This window comes from Gopherus flavomarginatus, chromosome 15 (assembly GCF_025201925.1).
Source record: "Gopherus flavomarginatus isolate rGopFla2 chromosome 15, rGopFla2.mat.asm, whole genome shotgun sequence".
Classification (NCBI taxonomy): domain Eukaryota; kingdom Metazoa; phylum Chordata; order Testudines; family Testudinidae; genus Gopherus; species Gopherus flavomarginatus.
This window is the reverse complement of record NC_066631.1, coordinates 33146515-33169243: the sequence shown is the minus strand read 5'-3', so window position 1 is coordinate 33169243 and position 22729 is coordinate 33146515. Positions and strand designations below refer to the sequence as shown.

Here is a 22729-nt window from a genome sequence, read left to right as displayed (position 1 = left end):
ACATCCAATTAACTCCAGTTTCCCTTGTTGGGGATCATCAGGTTCTATCCATCTGGCATCTCAGGAAGTATAATTATGTAACAGAAGGACAAGGAAGAACAAACAGGTTCATAAATGCTGTGTTTCCTTGCACTATAATTGCATGTATTTGTGTAAGTTATAAACCAGTTAATGCTGTACTCTCTGAAACCAATCCATGCAGATAGACATTAAAGTAACCAGTGTAAAAAACAGTTCCAGAATCTCTATTACACTGGGCATTTCAACAAATGATATCAGCCCCCTAATACATGTGTTTATTGTTTGGGTGGTGTAGTGACTGGTCCAGTAGAAATAGGTAATAGAATAAGATACAAATTCTCAGCATGCAGTTAAATGGACTGTAATGAACACACAAAGCTGTAAAATACCAACTCATATAGAAACTACTGTAATCAATAATGTGAGCAGATCAAAGAGAAGCCATGTATGTGTGTAGAATTATCATTAAGAGACATTAAACCCACAAGGCAGACTTCCAGATTCTGCTCTAGCCCAGCTGCCAGCCTTCTCCTCGGAACTAGTGTTGCTGATCAACAGGGATCCTTTCTCACTTGTCTTTAAAGTGTGCTATTGCAGCCGTTCAGCTCAGGAAAAAAGCAAAAAGCCATGTTCTTCACTCATGAGTCAGATGCATTCTTTGGACTCCATCAGTTCAGCACAGGGCATTAGACACAGACGTGATGTGTCTATCATTAGATGTCATGTTTTATTGTATCCTGGATAGTTGTGTTTTTTGTGTCTTTAAAAAGTTCATTGTGTGCTATGGAAACCTCATCTGTCCATTGTTCTCAGTATTGGCTCCAGCATTTCAGGTTCTGTTATACTGGGAAAGATTAGCCCAGAATAATAAACAAGGGGATACTGATGCAGCTTTAAACCCCTGAAATGGGAACATGTGTGTCAGTTACTAATGCTAGTCACCTCAGAGAAGCCCTTGATTGCAGAGCTCTCTTTCTTAAGGGTTTATAAATGCATCAATCAGTTTTGATGATTTCTTTGTCCAATGGCAACATGACTTAGCAGTAATTAGTATAATAATTAGCCAATTAACAGAGAGTTATGACTTTGGATCTGCTAGTTTGGAACATAGGTGACATCATTTGGCAATAACTAGTTAATTAGCATGATAAGGAAACAGACTCTGGCCCAAGTCTGTGTCAGATGCAGGTTTGCCTATAGCTGGAAAGTTGTGTGTGTCAGGCAAGAAGCAGTTTTACTCACTTTGGCTGGGGTGGACGGGGGAGGTGAAAGGAGCAATGTACAAACTGTAGTAAGAACCCCATAGAATTTCAAACCAAGGTGAAAAATAAAATGGGGTTTGGGTGGAGATTAGGGTGTGAAAAGACAAGTCTGATGAACAGGAGGGCACAGAGGAAGCCCTAGTGGAGAAGGAAGGATGGTTACCTAACTCTGTGTGTCGTGGGTATCTCGTATAGCAAGGATCAGCATACTGTCTTGAGCCTTTGTGTCTCATTGTGAGAGTGGACTCTGTTGTAGGACCAGTGCTGTGCAGAGTGACCACTCTCTGAAGGCACATGTGCCACAGCAGCTTCCCCAAAAGAAAGAACTTAACTGATTTGTTTTGTTTACAAAACATCAGCTATGGACTAGTTGCACCAAATGCCTCCTGTATCATCTCCAAAGCTCAACTCCACTGCACTCTGTAGAATGTGTGCATTAACTGGAGGTGAACTTTGGAGATGAGAACAATTGCCCAGTGGCCTGAAAAATAACTGACACTGTGAGACTGAGACATACTCTCTGATTCCCCAAAGCCATGGATTTCACTGAAGAAAATTCTTTCACTCAGGACCAATAGTTTTGCCTGTAAGTTGAAAACTGATTTCCAGTAGTCTTGCCCCAATGTGGCACCTAAGCTGAATGCCACTGAAAAATACGTGGGACACTAAACCTGCACGCATCACTTTGTTGGGGTGAGTGGCACCATGTGCAACACAGACTCTGGGTGGAGGGGCCACATGATCCTTTCTCAGCCAGTGAATAGCCAGTCCATAGATGGAAAAACTATTGCCTAAATAGGAAGGTAATAATGCCAAACTCTTCCTGGTCTCAAGACCCTGTGACAGCCTTTTGTATTGTGTTTGCAAGCAGTGATACACATGGACAAACATGCACCCAACCACACTAATATGGGGAAAGTTATAACGAAGCCAAGGCCAAGTTTCAGCCCAGAGCAGGATTTTTCTGGTCTGTTATATGGGTATTATTCATGGTAGCAGGTGCTGTTAGGAGAGGTGCCCTAACAGAAATTTAAGAGGGCACGTGGAGAGGTGATGGAGAAGTCATTGAGAACTGGCTAGGCTCACTTTCATTTGTTTGTGTTTCTGCAATGTGAGGATGAGCCATTTCAGAGCAAGAATATAGACTGGGTAAGGAAGACACCTCAAACGTTAGAGCCTTCCCACATTAACTGTGAGATGTGTTTACATACAGAACCTTTCAGACCACTGAGAAAGGTAGGAAGAAAGGAACGTGTTAACTTTGTAATGTAAGTAGCACCTTTTACAATTCTTGCAGCTGGTGTGTGTAGGCAAAGCAGCATGAAGGGCCATGTGTCAAGTGTATACTAGAGTCTCATTGCCAGATTGATCTGATGTACATTACTATTTGGATATTAAGATATCTGTTTGTATTCAGATCTAAAGTAAGCACTTAACAGTGCTGTAATCCCCTCAGATGGCTAAGAAATAACTGGAAGGGATAAAATTGCTGGGCCTCTTTTTTGTTATTGTTAAAGGTACATTTACAGTTATCAGGTCTGCTGCTTTGTTGTTCATCCTGATTGTTTGCTTTAAGCAATACAAAAAACTTACATTTCCTAACAGTAGGGCTGGTTCTGCTGCTGTAACTGTTCATGTTGGTAAAAAATTTGATTTGTTTTTCTTTATGTTGGCTCTTGTTTGTTATATTTAAACTATTTCTCTAGTTAATCTCATTCCAATCAAGACAGTCTTTTTTACAAGATCATCCTGGCAAATGAAGACAGTGCAGCATGAACTGAAATTCAAGCCCCTGGTTTTATAATGTAAGCTATCGCTTGTTCTGCTGTGTGAATGACTCACATTGAAAACTAGAAGACTCACCTACCATTCATATTACAAGCAGTCAGAACTATTGATTTTTATCTTCAGTTAGAGATGTTAGCTGTTAGTTTATTGCTTAGTGACCAATATTTGTTCTTCTATATATTCTTGTGCTGCTAGCCACAGGTGTATGGTAGCTATTGTCATCAAAATCAGCAGATTTTCAAAGAAGAGATTCAGAAGAAATACAGGAAAGGAAATTGCTAATAATCAAGTTAAACCATTAGAATTAGTCACTCATTCTAAAGGGAGCTGGTTGCGATCCCTGTATTTAGGTTGCTTAACATCTTTCATTATAAAAGATTTTTTTATCACTCCCCCTTTAAAAAAAAAAAAGTTCTCATATCCCTATTGTTTGCAACAGGCCTTTTCTATCTGGTAGGGCAGAAGTGCTTCAGCTTGGCAAGTTCCTTTTCTTTGTCCCATGAAATTCCATTCAGGTTTAGCTGAATTATCAACTGTTAAAAACTAGAGCTGGGCCAGCCTCCACTTCTGGAGCCAGCACACAGGCCCAGCACCTGGGCTCATCCCAGCCTCTCTCCAGGGGCAGCAGTCCTCCACCTTCCAAGGGAGAGAGAGAGCTGGGCCGGATTTCCCCCCAAAACTCCATTTGGACCGATCACATGGTGCCAGCCGCCCATCGCCACCCTTTTCTCTTGCTTGCAGGCAATGCTGTTAGTCCGTTAGCTCAAGTGAATGCAGTCTGTGCCTCAGGGTTGGAAGTTCCAGGTTCAAACTCTTATGATGATGCATGATTTGGGGAGGTGGGATGTTCCACATAATAGGGTTGGTCTTTATCCTTTTCAAAAACAAATACACACCCCACAGCACCACCACCAAAAACACCCCCCTGCTAGGAAGCTACATTAAAAATGCACATTTAAAGACCATTATTTAGGTTGCAAAGTCAAGGACGTGAAAGTTAGGAGGTGCCAGATTTATAGCTGTCCATGCAGTCTTACTTCTGCCCCTGGTGCATATATCTTATGATGCAGTCTTTAATTACACAATCAATTACCGTTTTTCCTCCACGGGACCATATCTCATTCAGTGCACAGGGTGCACACACAAAGAATTAAGGTTGCGCAGTCAACCCTAAAATCTAGCATTTCCTAACTCTCAAGTGCTTGACTTTGCAACCTAAATAACATCCTTTTAACAAAATGTCTATGTATGTAATTAAAAGTATAAATAAGTAAAAGTAAAATGGTTAATGCATAGCACTTGTTTTTGCTTCAGATCAGGGTCCAAAGCCAGTCATGTGGAAATGCACAGTTTGTTTTGGGGTTTTAGAAGACATATTTCCACATTCTGCTTCTCCATCTCAGTTCATTGTGGCATCAGCAGTGTGCATTTGTGACTTGCTGGAGGTTGTGATCAGAATGTAGAGATGTAGGATGTTTCACAGCTGTTGTATACATCATTATATCTGTTGTTCAGGACACTTTTGAAAAAAGTCAGCACAGTTGGTTTTGAATATTAATGGACTCAGCTGCAAACTGGTGAAGGTGATTTGACTTTTACCAGAGAAATTGCAAACATATCCAGTGTGTCTTCTGTGTTTACTTAAGTGAATTCATGTTTTTGGAAATCATCAGTACTCCTTGCATGATATGCCAGTAAAAATGGGGTTAGTATATCAGCTAATGACATGTCTAGTCTATCTTTAGTTGTGATGAGCTTCTAAAACTGGTTTCCATTACCAGCACAGCATCTCCTGAAACGAGATTTGAATTGTTAATGGCGTTTCAGTTCTCTATCGACAACTGAGCTCTTCTCAGCCTGTTAGTAAAGCAGCATTTATTTACCCTCTGTCACTGCTGCTTCCTTAGAGCTCCATCCATGATGCTCTAGGAAGGCACTGCCAGTCACTTGTTTCACTGATTAATGAGCGCTCCTCTCCTCTCTGGGCAGGCACTAAGGAGCAAGCTGCAAGTGACCTCCAGCGTCACTCTGGAGTAAGAGACGATATTAGGGAAATGTGTGCAAATTGTCAGGAGGCAGTCAGTTGACTCCAGGGTAAGAAATGAGCAGGGGAGGAGGAGGAGAGAGGCTTGTTCAATTAAAGATTACCCCAAGCTGTGTCGAGGGTTATGTGCAGTGCTGAAATAAACCTCTTTGTTCCAAACACAGAAGAAAATGGGCTAATAGTTTATGCCCCAGTTGGCCTATTTAGTTACAGTGACAGTTGCGTAAATAGTGTGACAAACCCAGTGGGGAGGTCGAGCCTCTGGTGTGGGCATCCTGTCTTGAACAAAACCTGCCTCTTTGTCTGTGACAACTGTCAGCTGGGGTGCGATGGAGCTGTGATCATGTCTCTGTGCCTCAGCTCCTCCACCGGGGCAGCCTCACAGGGCTATTTGCAGCCTTTGTTCAGCACGCAGTGTTGATAAAGCACTTCAGGGCCCTGCCTGAGGGGAAGCTCTAGAAAGAGGCCATGTTTCACTAGTAAATATTTCATTGTTTTGCTACCATTAAAGTACAGTGCTGTGTGTAGGAATCTCTGCAGGGCTGGGGGCAGAATCATCCCTACCTCCAAAAGATATGATGGAAGTAGAGGGATTCAGAGATGAGAAACAAGGATTAGGGTCAGGGCTGGCCTTAGGGAAAATGGCACCCTGGGCAAACGTGCATTTTGATGTCCCTGGCCCCGTGGGCTCCGCAGGCTACCCACCTTCCCTTTACCCCTAATCCCTGTACTGTGCCCCTTTCACCCCTATGTAGGGTGACCAGAGAGCAAGTGTGAAAAATCAGGACAGGGTGGGGGGAGCCCATTAAAAAAAAGAAGCAGCCCCAAATATCGGGACTGTCCCTATAAAATTGGAACATCCGGTCACCCTACCCTTATGCCTGCTTCCCCTCCTGTGCCCCTAATCCCTACACTCCCTTCATGCCTAACCTCTGGCCCCTCCTGTACCTTAACACCGAGACTGTGCCCCCTTCACCCCAATCCCTGCACCTTCCTCCTGTGTCTCTAACCCCTACACTGTGCCCCCTTCACCCCAATCCCTGCACTCCCCTCCTGCACCCCAATACCTGAACCTTCCTCCTGCATCCCAAACCCCAATCCCTGTTCCCCTTCACCCTAATCCCTGCACCTCCCTCCTGCACCCCCAGTCTCTGCACCTTCCTCCTGCATCTCAAACCCCAATCCCTGTCCCCCTTAACCCCAATCCCTGCACTCCCCTTCTGTACTCCAATCCCTGCACCTCCCTCCTGCGCCCCAACCCCTGCACTGTGCCCCGTGCACTCCTCTTCTGCACCCCTAGTCCCTGCTTCATCCCAAACCCCAATCCCTGCGCCTCTTCACCCCAATCCCTGCACTCACCTCCTTTGCCCCTAACCCCGACACTGTGCGTGCCCCTTTTACTCTAATCCTTGTGCCCCTTCACATCTACTCCCTGCACCTCCCTTCTGCACCCCAACCCCTGCACTGTGCCCCTTCACCCCAACTTCTGCCCCCTCCTGTGCCCCTAATCCATACCCCCTTCTGCACCCCAACCCCTGCACTGTGCCCCTTCACCCCAACTTCTGCCCCCTCCTGTGCCCCTAATCCATACCCCCTTCTGCACCCCAACCCCTGCACTGTGCCCCTTCACCCCAACTTCTGCCCCCTCCTGTGCCCCTAATCCATACCCCCTTCTGCACCCCAACCACTGCACTTTTCCCCCTTTGCCCTAACCCGTGTATCCTCCTCCTGCACCCACATGGGAAAACTGACCTGGATGCATGAAGCAGCTGGCATTGCTGCTTGCTCTGCTCTCCACCTGGACTCCTCTACCCAGCACACCCCTAGGGGGCTGTGATGGAGGATCAAGGAACAACATCAGGGCTCCCTGCATCCAGGTCACTTTCCCCACCTGGGCTGGGTAAGGAGAGGGCAGGAGAGCAGAAGCTGATGTTCTGTTGCCCAAGTTATTACTGGGTTCCTCAGCCCACACACACTACAAACACATCAGTGCACAAGAATCCCCAGGCCACACTGGCTTACAAGGTGTCTCTGGCTACTGTGCCCCTTCAGAGCCAAACTGCCCATGTGTAAGCTGCTGCAAGACTCCATCCCTGCATGGTATTTCTGTCATCAAGCTGTACAGAAGGGAAACTGAGGCTGTGTCTACACTATGGAGACTATGCTGGCATAACTCCATATTGTAGATGCAGCCTGTCTTAACATCTACATTTTCCATTGGTGTAGAAACACCACCTCCCTGAAGAACAGTAGCTACATCAACAGAAGCATTCTACTGTCAACATAAATGCATCTGTGCTGCGGATTAGGTCAGCATAGCAGTGTTGGCTAGGGGTGGGTTTTTTCCTTCACCCTTGACTGACATAGAATCATAGAAGATTAGGGTTGGAGGAGACCTCAGGAGGTCATCTAGTCCAACTCCCTGCTCAAAGCAGGACCAATCCCAATTAAATCATCCAAGCCAGGGCATTGTCAAGCGGGACCGTAAAAACCTCTAAGGATGGAGAATCCACCACCTCCCTTGGGAACCCATTCCAGTGCTTCACCACCCTCCTAGTGAAATAGTGTTTCCTAATATCCAAGACCTCCCCCACTGGAACTTGAGACCATCCAGAGCTCCATCCTCCTTGGAACCCCCTTTTCGGTAGTTGAAGGCTGCTATCAAATCCCCCCTCACTCTTCTCTTCTGCAGACTAAATAACCCCAGTTCCCTCAGCCTCTCCTCGTAAGTCATGTGCTCCAGCCCCCAATCATTTTCGTTGCCCTCCTCTGGACTCTCTCCAATTTGTCCACATCCCTTCTGTAGTGAGGGGACCAAAACTGGACACAATACTCCAGATGTGACCTCACCAGTGCTGAATAGAGGGGAATAATCACTTCCCTTGATCTGCTGGCAGTGCTCCTACTAATACAGCCCAATATGCCATTGGCCTTCTTGGCAACAAGGGCACACTGCTGACTCATATTCATCTTCTCATCCACTGTAATCCCCAGATCCTTTTCTGCAGAACTGCTGCTTAGCCAGTCGGTCCCCAGCCTGTAGCAGCGCATGGGATTCTTCCTTCCTAAGTGCAGGACTCTGTACTTGTCCTTGTTGAACCTCATCAGAATTATTTTGGCCCAATCCTCCAATTAGTCTAGGTCACTCTGGACCCTATCCGTACGCTCCAGCATATCTACTTCTCCCCTCAGTTTAGTGTCATCCGCAAACTTGCTAAGGGTGCAATCCATCCCATCATCCAGATCATTAATAAAGATGTTGAACAAAACCGGCCCCAGGACTGACCCCTGGAGCACTCCGCTTGATACTGGCTGCCAATTAGATATTGAGCCGTTGATCACTACTCGTTGTGCCCAATAATCTAGCCAACTTTCTATCCACCTTATAGTCCATTCATCCAGTCCATACTTCTTTAACTTGCTGCTGGCAAGAATACTGTGGGAGACCGTATCAAAAACTGCTAAAGTCAAGGTATATCACATCCACTGCTTTCCTCATATCCACAGAGCCAGTTATCTCACCATAGAAGGCAATCAGGTTGGTCAAGTATGACTTGCCCTTGGTGAATCCATGTGGACTGTTCCTGATCACCTTCTTTTCCTCAAATTGGATTCCTTGAGGACCTGCTCCATGATTTTTCCAGGGACTGAGGTGAGGCTGACAGGTCTGTAGTTCCCCGGATTCTCCTTTTTCAAAGATGGGCACATAACCATGTTGACCTAATTTTTAGGTGTAGACCAAGCCTAAATGAGAGTGTGGGAAACAGAGATGCCAAAGTGTGCATCATGCTTCACAAGACCATGCACTCAGTGCTCTGAGACCACACAGTGGGTGTCCACTGCATGCCACACACTCCTTGTTCCTGGGGTTTCTCTTTGATTTAAATCATCATGCCTGTAATCTCATTAACACGGAACTGGATTTCCAGTACAGTTGCCGGTTTGGTTCAGTAAGAACACATTTGTACTAAAGGTTAATTAAATGAATTTTTTCTCCATCTCATTCATTTAAAATTATAGAACCAATCAATGCTTGCTAATGGAAAATAGATTAAATATTCATGTCTATAAATTTCCCATGTCATTTTTTATTTTTCTTAGTCTTTGCCTCCATGGTCTGGAGTCTGAAAGTGCGTGAAAGCCCTAATTAAAAGTCATTTTGGATATTAATTGCAGATCTGTCCAGTTTAAGTACAAAAGACTTCCATGTGTGTGTACTTAATGTACCTTGAATACAGGATTAGTTTCTATTACAAATGGGAAGGAATAGAGAGGCCTGCCTATGAGTGCAGGGAGAGCCTGCAGCTGAAGGCCCTCAAGAACCAAAGCCAAGCGTGGAGCTGACAGGGCAGTATCCTGTTCTTACAGCAGTTGTAGTCTTTTCTCTTACCATAACTGGGCTTGCTGTGCTTAACTCCCTCCAGAGACTCGGGAGCGCAGTGGATGTGGCAGAGCTTGCAGCAAGGAGATATTTACTGGAAAGGACAGTAAAGGGTTATCTGTGAACAGCAAAGCTTTTGTAAAATCTAGTTGAAGCTCCTGAATTATTAACGCAATCAGTGTGCAGACATAAAAGTTACAAATACACTTTCATTTTATATGTGAATGTTAGACAGCAGAGTCCTTGTTCCCTTACCCACCAGCTCCCAAGCGCAGAGCTTCATGTTTTCTCTGGGAGAGACACTGACATTGCTACCCCTTTGTTAAGGCAGGTTTCTTCTGCTACTGTGTGTGTCTGTGATCTTAGCACCTCTGGCTGGGAACATACAGAACCTGGAATTGCCAGTGGGAACTATTTGCAGCTGCACACTGATGCTCTTGTTGGTTTGGGATTGCAAATGAGTGGTGAGTGGGTGTTAGATTTATTTTAAAAGCATTGCAACTTCCCTTGAATGTCAGTGAGGCAGAGGTGTGTTTGCAGCGACTCTTCTACTGTAGCCTCTGGGGAGACTTGCAGAAAACATGAAATGGAAAAAGTAAAGCAAAATGTCTGTAAACATATTAAAAATGAAGTGTATGTGTTCAGTGGGGAGAAATGCCTGTCGGAGTTAGTATTCTAAGTGCAGTCAGACGCAGCTCTCTGCTGCCTGCTCAACCCACTTCTACCAAAACATCTGCATAATGCAGTAGTAGCTGCATCAGAGGGGTAGCCGTATTAGTCTGTATCCACTAAAACAATGAGGAAGTGGGTTTTTTACCAATGAAAACTTGTGCCCAAATAAATCTGTTAGTGCCACTGGACTCCTTGTTGTTCTTTTAGTCACTGAGGTTCACCCAGAAGGTCAGCAGACTCCAGTGCTATCAGGCTGGGTGAGGAGTAGGAGGGTGAATTCCAGAGTCGGTTCTCAATGAATCTGAATATAGAATCATTCTCTGGTCATTGAGTGAAAATTACAAAATATAATTAACAGTGAGAGTGCTGACATGTCACTGGTGGTGATGGAGGCAAGGGAAGTGAGCTCCACGGAGCTGGATGGTGGTGGAAGTAGGCTGTATGTGCATACAGAGGGAAGGAGAGAGTTCTGATCGGATGCTCTGGGCAGTGATTTTATTGCAATTGTCTTTGAGATTTTTGGTCTCTGTTAATACAAAGTTCTTGTTGGGTGGTGAAGCTCGGGTCTTGTTGGCAGGAGTGAGAAATGAGGAACTCCACTCACAAGCTTTGCCAGCTAGACGATTACAAAGAAATTAGCAGCCTTGTGGGGAGGAGGGGGAGCCAGTTCTGAAGGAAAACCTTTATCTTAAATTATTGTAACATTGGCTTTTGACTCCAGGGCAACATGTGAGAATTGTCAGCATGGGCTGGGTGAGCCTTTCCTCAGCTCTGTGGGGATTCAGAAACCAAACCCAGCTTTAGAATTGCCAATATTGACCTGACCTGAAAGTGCTACAGGGAAACCTGAGCGTGTTCTTGCAGCCCCTCTATTCCCCAGCACTAGCTTCCTGGTCATGTATGTTTGGGCTCTGTGATCGCATCACTTCAATAACTCGCCTCTTTCTTTTGGGCTTGCAGGCGTACTTCCGACAGGGTGTTGCCCTTCAGTACCTTGGACGCCATGCAGACGCACTGGCAGCATTTGCATCTGGGCTGGCTCAGGATCCCAAGAGTCTGCAACTTCTTGTTGGGATGGTGGAAGCCGCCATGAAATCTCCCATGCGAGGTAAGCAAAGTGACCGGTGTCCAGGGCACTGCAGTTATGCTGGCTGCAAGCCTGAATGGACAGCAGTGCTAAGGGGTCAGCATTTTCGAGGAAGGTAGGAAGCAGATTTCAGTTGGAAGCTGATGCCGAGTCCACGCTTGAGGCAGGAGGAAACCTGCGTAAGTGATGAGGGGCAGATTATAGGCGTTTTACATCTTCCATTTGGTCACCTGCTGCTGGGCTCTCTTAGAGTGGAAACCAAACTAGATGAGCCTCTTGTCTGATTCAGTGGGGCAGGGAGTTGAGGATGTTGGAAGAAGGGGGCTTTGCTCTTGTCTGGTGAGGCAGGGATACTGGAATAGGCATGGCCTGATCTAGAATGGCAGTTCTTGTGTTCCTGTGAAGTCCGGCTGTGTTACCTGGGAGTTAATGCATGGCTAACATCTCTGAAAAGACTGAACTGGCCACCAAAACTGGTATTCTCCAGCCAGTGGTATTCTCCACTCTCATCTACTAGAGGTCAAACATCTTATCCCTTGTGAAATTCTCCTTTTCCACACACAAGCGTCTTAATGTTTCACAAGTATTCCCAGTACAACTGCAGCAGATCAGTCTCCCTTGAACTGTTTCAGTGCAAGGGCAGACTGGAAACACAGGCTTTGCAGCAGCACCCGGCTCTGTTGATCCTCCCAATGTGATCCCACAATACCGTGGTACCTGTGTGCCCCTTGAGCTCTGCAAGAACTCTGGCACTTGGGTAAACAGCTTTGTGAAATCCTAGGCTTGTGGTACCCAGCAGGGCTCTGCAGAAGTTTTTGCTCATTTTTCATGTCTCTCAGAACAAAGCCCCAGAAGAGGCAGATGACCAGGCTGCTAATTCACTTTATCCTTGACCAGTATGAAGATGGCTTGGAGCATTTGATGCTTTCAGCCCGCCTGGCATCTAGCCTCCCCTGTATATTACATCACCGCTTCCAGGGGTGGGAATTTCACTCTCCTGAAGGGGAATTCCCTGACTGCACTGTTTCTAATCAGTTTCGTTGCATGCACTTTGCTGGAGCGGTCTAATGGCATTTCCCAGTGGGGAGCATGGAGCGGATCAACTCTGACTCTCAGCAGACACTGCTGGGAGCTTTGGAACTTAGGGGCCAAACAGAGCTGAAATATGAAAAAAAAAAAATGCAGTTTCCCTTTCGCAGTGTTTTCTTGTCATCTTCCAAAATTAATTAATTTAGATATGTTTTTTATGTAGCAAATACCTTATGAGGATAATTTCACCTATTCTGTCCTGCGGTGTTGCTGCTGCCTAGAATATTGCCATAAATACAACGTCAGGTTCATCCTTCTCTTTGTCTCTCATATCAAAACAAATCTGCTGCCTGCCTCGATATTAGCTGTGAGCTCCTTCTGTCCGTATGGCGCACACCATGCTCTCACCAGAGACACCAGAGTTAGAAGACTCTATAGCTCTTCATCGTGGTAGCTCTTTTGTGAACTGCCTCCAACCTGTACATATCGTTGTGGTGTTGAAGTGGCCGGAAAGGAATGTACCATATTCTAGTCTCTCACTGCTGAGAGACTATCCCCTCCCTGCTCCAGGACGTGATGCTTCTGTGTCAGCAGCCCAAAGCTGCGACTGCCTTTCTTGCTGTCTTATTGTATTGCAATTTCATGTCTTTGTTGCTGTCCAGTCTGACCTCTAGGTCTCTCAGTATTACTGCTGCCACGTGTCTCCCTTCCACTGACTCGCTTGGATTATTTTTGCCTCAGTAGTATTAATTATTGTTATGCTAATGTTCAGAAGCCCCGCTCAGAATGTGACCCTGTTTGTGCTGGGCACAGTACAGATACGTACCAGGGTATGGTGCCTGCCCCACAGAGCTTATCTTTGAGACACAGAAATAACCACAGTGGGTTGGTGGGGCGGGAAATAAATACCCATAGATCTGCACACACACACCTCTCTATTTTTGCCATTGTTCCTGTGGTAATAAATAACCTAAATGCCAATTACCCCAATCATCCCTGGAGCTCTCAGTGATTTCTTGTGGGCTTTGCTGCAGATGTGGGTCTTGCAGAGGGAGTTGAAGGAATGACTAGTAGGCTTTTGGCTATATGAACCTAATTTTCCCAAGCTGAATTTCACTTTGTTAACCTGACTGCATTTTTAACCCTTTTAGGCCCTGTTACATGAAATCTCCCTGCTCACAGGTGTTCAGAACCTCCCAGTTTGTGATCATTAGTGTGTCATTTAATCCCCACCTCCCCTTCACATCATTAACAACATCATTAAAGAAGATCAAGCTGAGTACAGATCTTTTCTGTATCCTTCTGGACGTGTCCCCCAAACTTCATACAATGCCTTTATTATTCTTTATTGGTTATAGTCCTCCGGCAGTTGTTCAATCCATGTAAACGTACTTATATACAAGCTACTTTGAGCTAGTTTTTCAGATAAGATCTTGTGACCTAGGATATCCACGGAGGTAACATTTACTTCACTCCCTTCATCCACTCTGATAATCTGGTCACCGAAAGGTGATGTAGTTTGGGTGACATGATGTGTTCTTGTAACTCCACAGCACGGTACATTGGTCATGGTGCTGTTACCCCTACGGAGTTAGTTTTCTCCTTTCATAGTCAATTCCATTATTGTACTAGGGATGGGAGTTACAGTCAGACTTAAGGGATAGTAATTGCTAGGATTTCTTTCATTCAGAGCTCAGAGAAGAGCAACAAAGAGCAAAGGAGCTGGAAGCATTGAGTGACGTCTGAGGAAAGATTAAAAGTTAAATCTCTTTATCTTGGCTCACTACGGCTATGTGGAACTTAAGTTTGCAATACAGATAGCTGAGGCCAAACCTCTCCTCCTACAATAATACCACTCTCCTCCCTCAGTGGATGGCACACCTTGGACAGGTGATCTCTGCTGGGAAAGCCCTGGTTCCAGCTCTACTTTCACAGTGTAATGGTTCTCAGTCTGCATGGTAATTCATGTCAACTTTCCAGCCTAGACCCAGCACCGGCTATGCTGTTCCCCTGTCTGATTGTAGTGTTATGTTACATGTGAGACAGCTCACGTGACATGCTCACTCTTAACTCCTTTTTTTCTAGGAGCAGTCTTCACTTCCTTTTGTTTCTATTGTCTTTCCTCCCTGAGCCCCTCCTCCACATGGTGTGTTACATTTTCTAATTAAAGCCAGGTCTACATTACAGACTTATATCAGTATAACTATGTCACTCAGGGTTGTGAAAAATCCACAGCTTGGAGCAACACAGTTATACCAATTTAACCCTCTCCCCTGTGCAAACGGCTCTGCGTCAGCGGGGGAGTGTCTCCCACCATAGCAGACGGCGCAGCGTCGACAGGGAGGTGGACTAACTACGCTAACAGGAGACGCTCTCCAGTTGGCATTGTAGCGTCTTCACGTGCACGCGAAGACAAGCCCTCGAACTGTAAACTCCTGACAACAGGGCCTGTCTTTGTACTTGTTCATACAGGCCTTGCCCGTCAACAACACTGTATAAATAACAGTTAATCTGTACATGCTTGTGGCTTCCTCTGCATCGTCTGCCATTGGCCACTGTCCGAGATAGGATCCTGTATTACACAGGAACTGCAGTACCAGAAGAGATCACCATCTTATGTGTGTATTTATCCCCATCCCTGACTGGAATGTCACTCGTAATATACAACATGGACAGCCTATTCCACTCCTCAGAGGGCTGTTAAAATGCTCTCTGCTTGCTGTACATACAGTTAATAATTGTAGGCAGAAATAATGAAAGTAGGGCACAAATGGCTTTCTCAGGTTGCCATGGTTATGTTGATTCAGGCGAGAACAGCCTTGTCAAGAAGTGCAACCATCCTAATTTTTAAAAATTACATTTTAACACCGTATGGTTGCCTAGAGAGCTGCAGATTTGAAACCCCAGCCTTATCATTGTCCTTTAAGGGACATACTATGGCAGGCTTCATGGGACTAATAAAACAATTCGGTATAACTGCTCTCCAGCAGCAGTGGCTATCCTAGGTCCAGTTTGGTCACTCAGGATAGCACCTACAGTCCAGGGGCACCTGATACTCCTCCTTGTTCTTGTGACCAGTTAAGCCAATTCCAATGGGTTCCTTATTGCTGAGTGGCTGCTTTCCCTTTTTAGTGGGTTTCACCCAGTTAATTTCTTCTTCTTCTCTTGCTCTTGATGTGCGAAGTGCAGGACTGTGACACTCAAATAGCTGATATTTCTAGATGTGCTATTGAATACATATTACAAAATTCACGTCACTTTGTCGTTCACCTCTCATGGGTGTTAATGGACTGACTTCAGGATGCTTGTGTACCTTTGGCCTGTGGAGTAATTCTGCCTTCCCTTCCTTATTTTAGAGTCACTCGAGCCAACTTATCAGCAACTTCAGAAGATGAAGCTGGACAAGAGCCCCTTTGTGGTGGTATCGGTGGTTGGCCAGGAGCTCCTGACTGCAGGCCACCATGGTGCCTCTGTGGTTGTGTTAGAAGCTGCACTGAAGATTGGCACTTGCAGCCTGAAGCTGAGGGGATCGGTGTTCTCTGCTCTGAGCAGTGCTTACTGGTCTCTTGGGAACACAGAGAAAAGCACAGGATACATGCAGCAGGACTTGGATGTAGCCAAGACATTAGGTAGAGTTCTCATTTTCACTCACTTAATCCCTGGTTTAGTGCTGTATTGATATAAATGGAGCAAATTAACAGGAATGGCAGTGGGATAAATGAAGGGAAGCATCGTTAGTGCTGAAGCTGCTGTGCCGTTTCACAGGCTGCTGAGCCACGCAAACAACGTTCTTATTTACAACAGACTGTGTGAGGTGGGTTATGGGGATCCCAGGTACGTGCTGAAGGGACACTCAAGGGACACTTTGTGGTATCGTGTGTCTGTGAACTGGCTTTTCCCCTCCAGAGACTTGGGCACACAACTTTCATTAGGTCATAAACGTAACAGTATATCATTTGCAGAGTAAAGTGAGGTGTGTGCTCAAATAATCTGAACTACTCAGGGCTTGTCTACCCTACAAATGCTTTGCTGCCATAGTTAACCCAGTCTAGCTATTCTGGCAATGTGCCCTAGTGGAGACACGGCTTATACTGACAAAAGTTCTGCTTTTGGCTTAATTAAACCACATTCCCCAAAGAATGTGTCATGGCAGCAGGACTATCTTGCTGGTGTAACTGGGTCTGCACCAGTGTTCCCTCTAAGCTGCACAAGAATCACTCAAGTAGAGCTGCGCACATCCAGCAACTTGTGTTCCGGTGCCTCCCCTTGCTGCTCCTGTCCTCTGCCTTGGAGCCCCTGGCCAGCTGCTCCCGGGACCCTCCTGCTTGCTGGGGGGGGAGAGGAGGCGGTGGAAGGAAGTGGGAGGTACTAATATCAGGGTGTCCCCTTGCCCATGTACCCCATCTCCGCAGAACGGGGAAGGGGCAGACAGGGCTCGGGAGTTAGACCGAACTGCTGGTGGCTGCTGCAATCTGAACAAGCCTACAGACTGCAAAGTGCCGCTGTCCTTAAAGAGACAAACATGGTCTCTTATACACTTCTCCAGAAGCCAACACACACACACACACACACTCTCTCTCTCTCTCTCTCTGTGTGTGCGGGTCTCTCTCTCTTTCTCTCTCTCTCTCTGTCACACACACACACACACACACACACACACACACACACACACACACACACACACACACACACTCTATCTTGGTTTCTCTTTCACACATGTACACACACACTGTCTCTCTCTCGCACATACACACACTCACCTCCCAACAGATACTTATGGTGGTGGTGGTCGTGGTACTTTCTGCAATGCACATATATTCTCTGTAATTTTATTCTTACAAAGTGCTGTTGTTTTAGTTTTTTGACTGGTCTATGCATTTCATATTTTTATTTCTCTCTTTTGCTTAAATTTAACTCTTTGAGTAGTGAACCCTAAAATGCCTATCCTGTCCTGGTTAGAGTAATCCCTATGGTAACTTTTAAAAAATATATATTATATCTAGGTTTTTTGTTTCTACTGGTGGTGCACGTGCACATTATCTCAATATTGGTGCACATAAAATTCATTCCGCACAGGAATGGAAAAAATTAGAGGGAACATTGGTCTGCACTAGTATTTTTGCTGGCATCGCTGTGTCAGTTAGGGGTGTGGTTTTCCCCCCATCCCTACCCAATAGACACATGCTGGCAAAAGTTTGTAATGTGGACTAGGAAATCACAGGATTCTGAAGTAGTTGTCATAACTCAGGAGAGAGACTGGGGCATCATTGTGGGCCGCTCAATGAAACCACTGCTCACCGTGCAGTAGCAGTCAAAAAAAACAAACAAGATATTAGTGTTCACGGGAATTTGATGGAAAATAACAATTAAACCCATTATGTAAATCAATGGCATACCATCACCTGAAATAGTATGTTCGTTCCTGGTTCTCCTATCTCAGAGAATAAAGTAGAAATAGAGAGGTTCTGAGGTGGGTGACAGAAATAATTAGAGGCCTAGAACGACTGCCATATGGAGAGAGATTGGAAAATCTGGGAATGTTTAGTTAGAGCGGAGGCAAATAAGAAGGAGGATGCGAATTGTGCAGAGCAATAAACAGTACAGAGGAGGTAGACTGGGCATTGCTATTCACTCTGTCCCATAGTACAAGAAGGGACATGCAGTGAAATTGAAAAGCCACAACTTTAATATTGGTAGAATGAAATACTGCTTAGCACAATGTATACTTAACTGGCTGAGCTCACTGTTACAAGATATAATTCAAGTGCAGAGCCTAGCAGAACCCAGAAAAGGAAAGGCTGGATGCATTCACAGTCACACTGGACAGGATTGAACAGGGATGGAATTTCCCTCTTTTGTGGTTTCTTAAAGATTTCTCTGAAATATCTGACACAGATCCTTGTGAGAGCTAAGACACTGGTCTGATGGTGAAATCGCCAAGCACTGGGGCACAGTTTGACATGGCTGTTAGTCTTTTCTCCAAAGTGGTTCAGGACTGGATTAGCGAGAGGCAGAAAAGGGAGGGAGGGAGGGACAGTGGCAGAGAGGGAGATGGAGGGGCTGACTGGGTAGATCTCTGGGTAAAGGTTACCATGCCAGGTGGGATGTACGTTACTTAGGGGTGCTATAGGCCCGGATTGGAGGGCATTGCCTGCAGGATGTGGGACCACAAGGGTTGGAGGTGTCATTGCTGAAGATCAATAGTTACAGAAGTTGGGCGAGCTACGTGAGACTGCAAAATGGAATAGCAGGTGTGCTGCAGGGCAGGACTCAGGGCGTTAGCAGAGGTATGTGAGGGGATGGGGGCTGAGGAGGGGATGTTTGCTGAGAAAGCTGGCCCAGTGCTTGTCAGCACTATGCCTGTACCAACCCTGTCCAATCCAGCCCTGCATTTTCATGGACACAAATTGCTCACATCTTCAACAAAAAGTAAACATGAAAAAGTGAAGCTGTTACCAAGGTGTTAAGCCAAAGAGGGGTCTAAGGTGACATTAAAGTGGAGTCTGGGGGTTGATTTGGAGAATTGTGTGCTTCCCTCTTCAAGGACTGGGAAGTGAGGAGAACTCTGGCTGCGTACTGAGTCTGTGGCCAGGTTTGTTCTGAACGTGGCTCTCCCAATGGAGCATCCCTTGAATGATGTGTTCCACTCTCTTGGCTGGACTCTTCCAAAGACCCTTCGTTAGCTAACTTTTGTTTTGTTTGCATGTGACTCAGGTGACCAGACGGGAGAATGCCGAGCTCATGGGAATCTGGGCTCCGCATTCTTCTCCAAAGGAAATTACCGGGAGGCCCTTACTAACCACAGACATCAGCTGGTGCTCGCCATGAAACTCAAGGACAGAGAGGTAGGAACCTTGCTAAATAGACTGGATTGGGAATTGGCACTGTGTGGCTTTCTGGAGAAGCACAGAACATCCCCCTGAGATCCCGAGAATCCCTGCCTGCCTGCCCCTTTGCCCCTCTGGGAAATTTGAAGTTATGTAACTTCTTGTCCACCTGACATGTAACATGACACTTAGTCCTGCCCTGAGTGTAAGGGATGGGATTAGGGCTGGCAGGGACTCAAGACGTCACTACGAGTCTATGATTCTCTGATTGCTATTATGGAGACAGCATGGTCCAGTGGATAGTGCATAGGCTTGAGCATCAGGAGACTCTGGTTCTATTCCCATCTCGGCCTGTCTCTAACCTGCTGTGTGACCTTGGGCAAGTCATGTCACCTCTCTCTGCCTCTGTTCCCTCCCACACTTTGTCCTGTCAGTTTAGACCGGAGACTCTGTGGGCCAGAGATTGCTCTTACTATGTGTATGCACAGCACCTAGCACAAAGGGCCCTGGCCTTGGGTGGGGCCTCTACCTGCTACTAATACTATTCATTTGGAGTGCACTAGCACACACCATGTGCTATGCACTTTCCATTCATGCAATGCAAGACAGTCCCTTCCCCAAGGAGCTCCCAGACTTAATAAAACAAGCAACATACAAAGCAGGGGGGTAGGGGAGACAGAAAGCATACAACAGTTATATGTAAATAAGCAAGTATGATTGATTTAGCAATCTGGAAAGTATAAAATGACGTGTGAGCTGCAGTGTTGGTGTTAATGGCTGTTATTTACTTCATCTGAATCTCCTTGGTATTTACCCCACAGCCTCTCAGGTGTTAAACTGGGCCTTCTGCCAGCTCAGAGGAGCATACTGTGTGCAGGCTAAGGGATCTTTGAGGAGTGTATGTCCTGAGAGCTAGCCTCTGTGAGTTCACTATAAGGACATTTTAGTGTACTTTCTCAAACAAAAGATTTTGTATCCAATAGTTCAGGAACTTACAGTGAGAATTTACAGGGGGTAGGATTGGGGGGAATTGAAGGGAGGTTGAGGGTGAGTGGATATGGTTGAAGGCAAATTGTGGGTGAGGGGGCATGAGTATGTGTGAGATTGTGTTTGAGGCCAGGTTTGAGTCTGTGTGAGTGGGGGGGAAAGGGGTGTCTTTGAGGTCAGATGTAGTTGAGGGTGTAAGAGTGGCCATACCAGTGCTTGGTTGTGAAGCTCTATTTTAGGTGGCTGCCAAGTTTACTGACATGTAAGCTGTTAGAAAATGCATCCTGCAGTGAATAGTGGAGGACCTGTGGTTGGGAGCAGGTTGCTGCCAGATAATTTTATGATTATTTACCATCTTGAAAATTTCCCCAATCACTTTCTTCTTCCCTGTTTCTGTTCACACATGGCTGGGAAGCTGTTACCCATCCTCTTTTTATAGCTGTCCTGACTAGAACTCCCTGTGCATTGTAAGTGGCCAATCTACATAGCTGCTGCTCCTCCTGGGGTATTTCTCAGCAGCCCCATGGGCTCTGCAGGGCTGATCCCAGAAGCTGATGGAGATGTAAGGAAGAGCAGTGTGAGGAGGGCCATGGGCAGATAGAGATGCTGACTGTTGGAGGAGGGAATCAGCTGCCACATGGATATCAAGGGGAAGTCTAGGGCCTGGTGTAAATACTAATAGAGCCATAGGGTGCTAAAGGAGGTTGGGGTTGGAAGTCTCTGAAGGTTCCCCCAGTGAGTGAGCTTGGGCTCCCAGCCTAGTAGTGCCAGCACCCAAAGCCTACCTGTGCTCCAGGTGTTAGGTAAGCTTCTAGGACAGCTTGGTGTCATCTGGAGTTACACAGCCAATGGCTGCTATCTAGAAATGTATGCACTGCATTCAGCACATACACGGGAGCCTGCCAGGCAGGTTGGATTTCCTGGCCTTTGATGCAGAGCTCGTGTGAGGGATCGCAGATCTTGAACCTGGGTCTATGGGTCCCCCAGGCAGTCTTCAGACTGCAGCCACCACCCAGCAGCAAACAAGGAGTATGGGCTTGGTGGGTCCTAGCTCACCATAAGTGTCGCCCACCTGGCTCCCAATTGGAGATGTCCAGCCTCTCCAGTTGGCTAAGACTCACCCTTTCAGCCAGAAGGAAGCACAGGAAGTTATCTGAGCAACTAGGTGATCCCTGGTTTGCTGCTACACTGGACCTTGCCTTCTCGCCTGACTCCTGAGTCCTGCCTTGTTCCTGAGTCCTGCCCTCCTCCCTTGTTCAGTTTCCTGCTTCTACAGCCCACCCCAGGCTACTGACTCCAGCTTTGACTGTTTGCTTGATTCCCAACTCTCTCTCTGGCTCAGACCTCTGGTTCCTGGTGCTTGATTCCTGCTCTGACCACTAGGTCTGACCGCAGACCGACAGCTCCTTCACTGGGTTTTATGTTCTATTCAGAGACCATGGTGTGAATCCGAGGGAGCTAATGGCTAGTCTTGTAGCTGGCTGAGTGCGGGAAATGGCCCCTTCACACTTCCAGAGCAGCGCACTGACCTGCCCTGACAGACTCACTAGGAGCATTGCCACCCAAAACAAACAAAAGGACATAATACAGAAGCAAAGCCCAGATGCTGGTGACTGGTGGGGGAAAGAACTACATCGGATGTGTACACTTTGCAATATTGGGACAGGCTCAGGCACCATGCTGAGGGAGGCCATGTCAGAACCTAGAGAGAGAGCTAGAACACAGAGTAGCTCATCTGAGAAGTGGTCCTGAGTAGCAAGTGCTGAGTGCTCTGTTTCATTAACATTAGGCCAGTAATGGAAACAATTCCCAGAAGCTGAGCTGGGTGGGTTTTATTTTGTCTGAGGCTAATGCCCTGAATCCAAGAGTGTTTTCTATTGAAACCCAGTGCACTAGAATTCAGGTGAATGAAGCTTATTCACAATAGTGTTCAATGTATGACACATCTGGGTACATAATTAACCGTTACTGACAACAAATGGCTACTTGGGTTTGTGAGAAAGCTGAGCCTCTTGGATTTCCTGTAGGATGTAACCACAGGAAATTAATTTGGCGCTTTCTGATGACATCATTTTGACCACAGAGCTTCCTCTGAACACAAAGCTGTTTTTCTTGGCCTCCGTTGCAGACATTTTTAGAACATGAATATTATTCTAAAGTTGCAATGGTGTTGCTGTGAATTCCACTAGAAGAGGGGTGTGTGTGTGTGTGAGAGAGAGAGAGAGAGAGAGAGAGAGAGACTGTAATGAGGTAATTGTTTTACCTCCAGCTGTGCGGGGAATTGGCTTAGAAGGTAAGAATGCTCCTTTGTACCAGATTCCTCTGTCCTCACAGGGAGTATTGGCTTCTGAAGCCTCTGTAACAATGAGTGTACCACAGGCTTCTGCTAGATCTAATACTCCATCAGCCGAGAAAAAGGTTCCAGGGGGCTTTGTATCTGCAAGATCCAGGGCCTGTCTTCTCCCTGTAACCTGGGTGTCAGGAAAACTTGTACCAGCTGAGTGGGGACAGGTGGGCTTATGAGATGGTGAAAAATTTTCTCCCTGGTGATGGGAAATGTACAGTAGCTTCTTTAGAGAAGGAGAGAGAGTTTGTGCAGCTGCTGTTAACAGCAGTGTATATTGTGACCTG

At 46.2% G+C, this 22729-nt stretch overlaps 1 protein-coding gene across 4 annotated transcripts in view; it reads left to right on the top strand.

The window, feature by feature from the left end:
- TTC28 (tetratricopeptide repeat domain 28) overlaps positions 1-22729 on the top strand; it is a 511170-nt gene that overhangs the window by 290401 nt on the left and 198040 nt on the right. For all 4 annotated transcript variants that reach the window (XM_050924019.1, XM_050924018.1, XM_050924020.1 and 1 more), the window contains 3 exons: positions 11129-11276; positions 15641-15913; positions 18999-19129. In XM_050924019.1, the coding sequence (XP_050779976.1) occupies positions 11129-11276; positions 15641-15913; positions 18999-19129 (552 nt within the window). The remainder of the gene's footprint in view (positions 1-11128; positions 11277-15640; positions 15914-18998; positions 19130-22729) is intronic.